Below are 7,447 nucleotides of genomic sequence, written 5' to 3'. Positions count from 1 at the left end.
CCCTTGCTCGCCAACACACGAACCAGATGGATACGACGGCAACCCGATATTCCAACCCTGGTGCTGTTCCTTCCAGAACATGGTCGACTCGGCTTGGAACACTGCAACGCAGGGACTCACCTTCCTTGCGAAATACACCAAAGGGGAAGCGAGACAGCTCATCGACCGATTTAGACACCGCTACATTTCCGATCCCGAGGTCGACTACCAAGATACTATTCTGGTGATTGGGTGATCTCTGCATTTTGACGCCCATAACGGTTCTCATGATGTAACATTCGCCATTCTTGTGATGTGAATTGTTCTTTTCTCTGCTCTGGATTGTGATTGCAGATTGGCAAACATCGAGTGGTTTGTTTGTTTTGGTTTTTTTGCAGTCACAAGACCCCGTCTCCATACCTGCGCACGGCATTTCTTTTTGTAACGGTTGACACATGAAATTAGAGCCATTGTTTGCTCTTTAACAGCTTTAACAGAAACCAGTACATAATCATATTTGTAAAACTCTAAAAGCAAGCTGTAACTACTTTATCCTTTCAATGAGCAATGAAAAATTGGCTCAAAATTAAAAATGACACACCACAAAGAAAGAACACAGCAATAGTTGCTATCGCTCAAATGTCTGCATTTAAAATGCAGGCCAAGAACTTATTGCAATAGTGAATAAACAAGTCGATAATGTAGTTCAGGTCTCAAAGCACAAGACTTGGGGAAAACATACTTAGGTCAAGTTTAATGAACAAAACTCCGAAACTAGTCTGATGTCTTCAGAACTGCTCAAAAAAGGCAGATGACAAACAAGTGATAATAAAGTGCAATTGATTAAACAATGAAGCAGACGTCACTTCTTTCCCTTGCGTTTGCCGCTTGCTTTTCCAGCCGATCCTTTGTTCTTCCGGCTGTATTTGGATTCCAAGTTATCCAGCAGAGATTCCATCTTACCTTGATGCTTTTCCTGCTGCTTCTAAAGAGAAAAACAACAGAATGAGGCAAGGACTACACATCCACCATCTGCAGTCAGAGTTAAATGAGCGAGCTCAACCACAGGTCGGACCTTCATTAGTGCTGCCAAAGAGGTCTCTGTCCCATCGAGACCAATCTCTTTAGCAGTTTCTTCTGCTTCCCGAGCTTCTTCTCTGTACTAAAAACAAAGAAAAGAAAGAGTAAAACATAAAAAAGATTTTTTTTTAAAAGAAGAGTTATCAGTTTAAATTATAAAACCACAGTATCATTTTAGTGTTGTGGAGAAAAAAATTTTTCTAAATGAGACACCATTAAAGTAACAAAGCAGCTTGCAGGTTTCTCTCTGATAAAAGGATGCTGTGACCTTTTGTGTAAATAAAATAATTTGAGTGTGGAAAAAAAAAATCTGATGTAATTAATTAAGAAACATGCTTTTATAAGAGTATTTGTTGAAAAACATTCCTCTTTCGTAGCCAAAAGTGAATATAGAGGGAAACACGTCTGAAGACGACGATGGTTCACGAGCGGTATTTGACGATGTAGATTGTTTCAGAAGTCAAGGATGAGACAATGTGATAATGTTTGACCAAGTTATAAAAATGATCAACATGATGTGGTACAAGTGACAGGTTTTAGCTGCAAAATGTCGAAAGCCCGGTTTCATTCAACAACTTTAAAAATTTCACCTTTGCATAACCTTTAAAGGTCCCAAAACAATGTTGTGGACATTAAAATAAGGAAACAGGATACGTGCTATAGCTTAATGGAGTTAGTTCGTCGAAAAAGGTAGAAAACCCGGTTCGATTCCCACAACTTTGAAAATTTGACCTTTGTGAACTTTAAAGGTCAAAGGTCAAGGATTATGACCTTTGGTGCAAAACTTCCTCTGGAACATTTCAGGAACAATATAACATCATATAGGCTATATGGCATTTCACACTCCTCGGATTATATATCCATACTTTGATGAAATCAGCGTAAAAACAAACTTGAAGGGGGTGCCACGGGCAAGGTGTTTGAGATAGAGCAAAATAGTTTCAAGACTTTAGGTGGGGAATGACCTCAAGATTATGCATAAAAAAATATTGTCATCCAAGCTCTCAAAGTTTTGGCGGTCGTCTGATTTTTATGTCAAAATTCGAAATTTTCTAAGTTCATGACCTTTTACCTTGACCTTGGGACGAAAATGAAAAATCGAGCTCTGTGGAGCTATGCAGGTGCCATTGGGCTAACCAACTACCGAAACCCCTGCCAGATTCGACAACCCTCTCGGAGAAGATGAATTTTTGTCAAAATCGCAATTTTCTAAATTCGTGACCTTGACCTTGGGACGAAAATGAAAAATCGTGCTCCGTGGGGCTATGCAGGTGCCATTGGGCTAACCAAATACCGAAACCCTGCCAAATTCGACAACCCCCTCGGAGAAGATGGATTTTTATGTCAAAATCGCAATTTTCTAAGTTCGTGACCTTGTGACCTTGACCTTGGGATGAAAATGAAAAAAAAAAAAAAAAATCGAGCTCCGTGGGGCTATGCAGGTGCCATTCAGGTCAGGTATGGGAGCATGTGCCATAACAGTGCGTCGCTGCGTCCACTTTCCGCCAGTACTCCAGGGGCCTCCGTCTGGCCATCCCGCAGGCAGATGCCAGGCCCATCCCCATCTCCTTGAGATGATGGTCAACCTGCTGCAGCCACGAGGCATGTGGTCGGCCCACTGGCCTCCTCCACTCATGAGACTCCCTCGCTGAGAGAATCTGGTGAGCAGGATCAGCGTCAGGAAAACGAGCCACATGTCCATACAGCCGCAACTGACGCTCACGGACTATGCAGGTAACAAATCTCATCCGAGTCTCTCTCAGCAACCGCTCGTTGGACACAAAATCCGACCAGCGATAGCCAAGGATTCTCCGAAGAGACCTGGTACCAAAGGAATTAAGTCTCCGTCTCAGATCCCTGATCAGAGTCCAAGTCTCGCATCCATAGAGCAAGACTGGAAGTACCAAGGACATGAAGACTCGGACTTTCGTCCTCCCACACAGGTATCGGCAGCGCCACACCCCATGATCCAGTGAATCCATGATTCCCCAGGCCCGACCCAGACGTCTATTGACCTCTGACTCACAGCCAGCAGACACATGAATATCACTGCCAAGGTAAGTGAATCTCTCCACGACCTCAACATCCTCAGCACAAACAGACACAGACAGACAGGACAGCAGCATCCAAGATGTCACCGAAAGCCTGGATCTTAGTTTTGACCCAAGAAACCCGTAATCCCAGCGGCTCCGACTCCTCTTTCAGCACCTCGAGGGCCCCCAAAAGGATGTCTAGAGTCTTCGCAAAGATGACTGCATCATCTGCAAAATCAAGGTCCGAGATCTTGACATTCCCAAACGATGCACCGCAGCTTGATCTCTCCGACATGCTCCCTAAAATCCAGTCCATACAAGTGCTGAAAAGTGTGGGGGCCAGTACACACCCCTGATGAACTCCAGTAACAACTGGAAATAAGTCAGAGATGTTACCACCACACTTCACAGCACTCTCAGTACCAGAGTAGAGTTCAGACATCAGATAGATCAGTTTTGGTGGCACCCCACGAAGACCAAGAATCCTCCAGAGGACATCCTGATTCACTGAATCGAACGCTTTACAGAGATCAACATAGGCTGCAAGCAGCCCCTGCCGAAACTCTCGTCTGCGTTCGGTGAGGACACGAAGGGCAAGGATATGGTCAATCGTTGACCTCTTTGGTGTAAAGCCTGAATGCTCTGGACGCTGGTGCTCAAGCAGATGGTGGCGAACCCTATCAAGAATTATCCGAGCAAAGACCTTGCCCGGCACTGAGAGCAGCGTCACCCCTCGGTAGTTGTTGCAGTCTTGGCGATCACCCTTCCCTTTCCAGAGAGGGACAACAAGGCCCCTCTTCCAGTCAGTTGGGATGATGCCTGTGTTCCAGGCAGAGCACAAAACTGCATGCAACGACACGAGTGCAGCATTTCCACCAGCCTTGAGAAGTTCAGCATGGATGCCACAGATCCCTGGAGCTTTGCCCCGTTTCAACTGGTTCACCGCAGCCCGTGTTTTCACAAGCGAAGGTGGACCACAGTTGATTCGAGGGTCAGCAACAGGGATTGTAACACCCTTGACGTCCAACTCGACAGCTGCGGGATCAGCCTGGTACAACCGCTCAAAGTAACCGGCCCAGCGGGCCTTCACTTCAGACTCCTCTGTCAAGAGCCTACCACTCTCTGCTCGAACTGCAGTGCTCCGAGGGATGGGCTTGGATGAACGCAATGCGCGAATTCCCCTGTAAGCGGGACGAGAATCACCTGTCCACAGGTGATGCTCTACGCCCTCACAGATTCCTCGCACATAGGCCTCCTTGTCCACCCTCAGTGCACGTACAGTTTTACGCCTCAGCTCCCTGAACAGCTCAGCTCTGCCATTCAGCCTGGCCCTGCGACTCTGGTCAATGGTATCCAGTGTTCCTTGAGAGACAAAATTCTTCTTTGCCCTGCGGTGAGCTCCAAGACATCCACCGGCAACATCAAGGACGGTGGTCTTGAAGGCACTCCACAACTCTTCAGGACCCCCCAAAGCACCGAGACCGCCCAAGTGTCCACTCAGCCTGTTTGCAAACTCCTCAGCTACTCTCTCATCCCTGAGCTTGCCAACATCCAGCCTAGGCTGGGATGGTACCATTCTCCAGGATTTAAGGTGCAGCTTTAGAGTTGCTACAACAAGCCTGTGGTCAGTATTGAGGAACTGAGCACTCCGGTAGACCCTGCAGTTCTGGATCATCCTCCAACGACCATCAATGAGGACATGGTCAATCTCCTTTGCCACACCGCCAGCGTTGGAATACCAAGTCCAGCGATGAGCTTGTGGGCGCTGAAACCATGAACCAGCCACCCTAAGTCCATGACTTCTTGCAAAGTCAAGGAACTTTGTGCTATTCTGGTTCATAGTTCCTGACTCAAGGTGCCATTGCGCTAACCAAATACCAAAACCCCTGCCAGATTCGACAAACCCCCTAGGAGAAGATGCAAATTGAAATCGGCTACCCCCTAAAAACACAAATCGCAATTTTCTAAGTTCGTGACCTTGTGGCCTTGACCCTGGGACGAAAATGAAAAATCGAGCTCTGTGGGGCTATGCAGGTGCCATTTGGCTAACCAAATACCCAAACCCCTGCCAGATTTGACAAACCTCTCAGAGAAGAAATTTTTTTTATGTCAAAATCGCAATTTAAGTTCGTGACATTGTGACCTTGACCTTGGGACGAAAATGAAAAATCGAGCTCCGTGGGGCTATGCAGGTGCCATTGGGCTAACCAAATAGTGAAACCCCTGTCAGATTCGACAAAACCCCAGGGAGAAGATGCAAATTGAAATCGGCTACCCCCTAAAAACACGTTTTTTGGGCGTGGCTCCGCCTATAATGGGCGGACCACGCCCATTTTCAAGAAAACACAACTAGATCATGATATAAACCTCCCACCAAAATTTCATCAGGATCGGATCAAAACTCACGGAGCTATGCTCTGGACAGTCAGACAGACAGACAGACAGACAGACAACAATAAGGAATATAGTGGTCACTTATATTTTTCGTGAACCAACAGTATGTGTTTGTAAGACTTGCACAAAAATTCTGACAATTCATGAAGTTTGTAAAATAAGTCCTCCCCCCCCCGCCCTCCTTGATGTTGAGAAGAGCACCATCAACATTATTTCACATAACTAGTGTAATTGTTTTCACTTCATTAACTATAGGAGCCGTGGAACAAACTTCCTCGATCTGTTCAATGTCATTCTTAATTTACGTGCTTCAACATAGCTGTTAGGGTGAGGGAGCCTCGTGAGTGAAGAAGGCCAATGGGATGACCGCCTGCCTCGTGGTTGCAGCAGGTTGATCAGCATCTCAAGGAGATGGGGATGGGCCAGGCATCTGCCCAGGGGATGGTCAGACGGAGACCCTTGGAGTACCGACAGAAAGTGGACGCAGCGAGGCGCTGCTCAGGCACATACTCCCATACCGAACCTAACCTGACCTATTATCCCACCCCCAGCCTACCCTTTCCTTTCCAGGTCATTATGTTTTCTCCCCTCACCCCTCCCCCCCCTTTCAGCTGCCGTTCCATTAGCATTTTATCCCTGGTCTTACCTTCATCTTCATTCAGCCCCTTTCTTGTATTTGATCTTGTATCCAGCATCTTCAACCTCCCCAATTAGTCATCCTTTCATTCTCTCCCTTTCCCATTCTTCCTCCAAGTGTCTTTCTCTACCCTGCTGTCGGGTGTGTTTCCCCACTCCCCACTGTTTTTCTTTTCCTTTTTCTAGCTCTTACACGAGCCTCGACTTTGTAAACAAAAAAGGTATAATTTTTCACCAGCATTCTGAAAAAATACAAGAAATGCAATATTCGTTGGTCATGTGTAAAAATTTGAATGTTTGGTTCTAAGCACAGACTTACCCTGCGCCTACGGGACTCCCGCTTTTGCTTGCTCTCTTTGCTAAAAGCAGGATACGTGGGTAGATCTCCAGCTTTTATAGATGTCTCAAGGAAGTTCAAGAATCTTGGCTCGTCCTCAATACTGGCACACAGCATAGTTTCCAAAATTTGATTCATATCACCCCGGGAATCAAGATAGGCTTTTTTGAGGTCATCACGCTCCTCCTCTGATTCCCGGTATGCTTCCTCAAAAGCACGGATGTCAGCCACAGTAATCTGCCAGAACATTGAAGGGAAAATAAATAAATAAATACATATGAGGATTACCTTTGGGCCCCGTATTGTGAAGCATATCTCTGTATACACCAAATAAAAGCAAACACACAGCCAACTAGAGAGTTCATAGAACACGATACCCTGTGCAGTGTGAGGTTCATAGAACAGTTCATAGAACACTGTGCAGTCCATGGAACACGATACCCTGTGCACTGTGCAGATACCCTGTGCAGCGATACCCTGTGCACGACCATTCGTTTCCAGTCATGTGCCGGAGTGAGGGGTCAATTGAGTGTTTATTTTTTTTTTCCCCCCTCAAGGAAAAAAGCCAAACGCATCATTGAGGGTCTGCTCTGATCTTTTAATCAACTCGTGATCTGGTGTTTTATGAATGGGGGTGAGTCAATATGTGTATTAGTTCTCGTTTTTGGGTTTCTGGAGCACAAACATGGCTGCCTGCGAGTCAGGGTTTGAAGTGGCGACGTGTTGTGTGATTTGTGAAGGTTCCATTGAGTGTTGTGCATGTGTGGACATCAAGTGTTGTTTTTTGCTCACCTTGTAAAGCTGTTGGCACCACCCAGTCTTTGCCATTTGTATCAAAGGAGTGTATGAGGTCCGTCTAAAAAGTAACGGAACTGACTTCACAGAAATTTTTTTCCAAAAAAATATATTGAAATCTTGTCCCCTTCAAAATAGTTTCCCTCCAGTCTCACACACTTGTCCATCCTCTTCTTCCACATTTTGATGCACC

The 7,447-nt window shown here is 45.9% G+C and overlaps 1 protein-coding gene across 6 annotated transcripts in view; it reads right to left on the bottom strand.

Moving 5' to 3' along the window:
- Positions 1–713: 713 nt before the first annotated feature.
- Positions 714–7,447, bottom strand: part of DNAJC9 (DnaJ heat shock protein family (Hsp40) member C9) — a 25,244-nt gene continuing 18,510 nt past the window's right edge. For all 6 annotated transcript variants that reach the window (XM_085896771.1, XM_085896768.1, XM_085896769.1 and 3 more), the window contains exons 4-6: positions 6,442–6,696; positions 1,055–1,141; positions 714–964 (exon numbers count right to left, since the gene is read on the bottom strand). In XM_085896771.1, coding sequence (XP_085752897.1) covers positions 842–964; positions 1,055–1,141; positions 6,442–6,696 — 465 coding nt within the window. In that variant the 3' untranslated portion in view covers positions 714–841. The remainder of the gene's footprint in view (positions 965–1,054; positions 1,142–6,441; positions 6,697–7,447) is intronic.

Source organism: Eptatretus burgeri, chromosome 10 (assembly GCF_056783735.1).
Source record: "Eptatretus burgeri isolate ZD-2024b chromosome 10, Ebu_testis_v1, whole genome shotgun sequence".
NCBI classification, from domain to species: domain Eukaryota; kingdom Metazoa; phylum Chordata; class Myxini; order Myxiniformes; family Myxinidae; genus Eptatretus; species Eptatretus burgeri.
The sequence above is the reverse complement of the archived record's forward strand: the minus strand, read 5'-3'. Positions and strand labels throughout refer to the sequence as shown.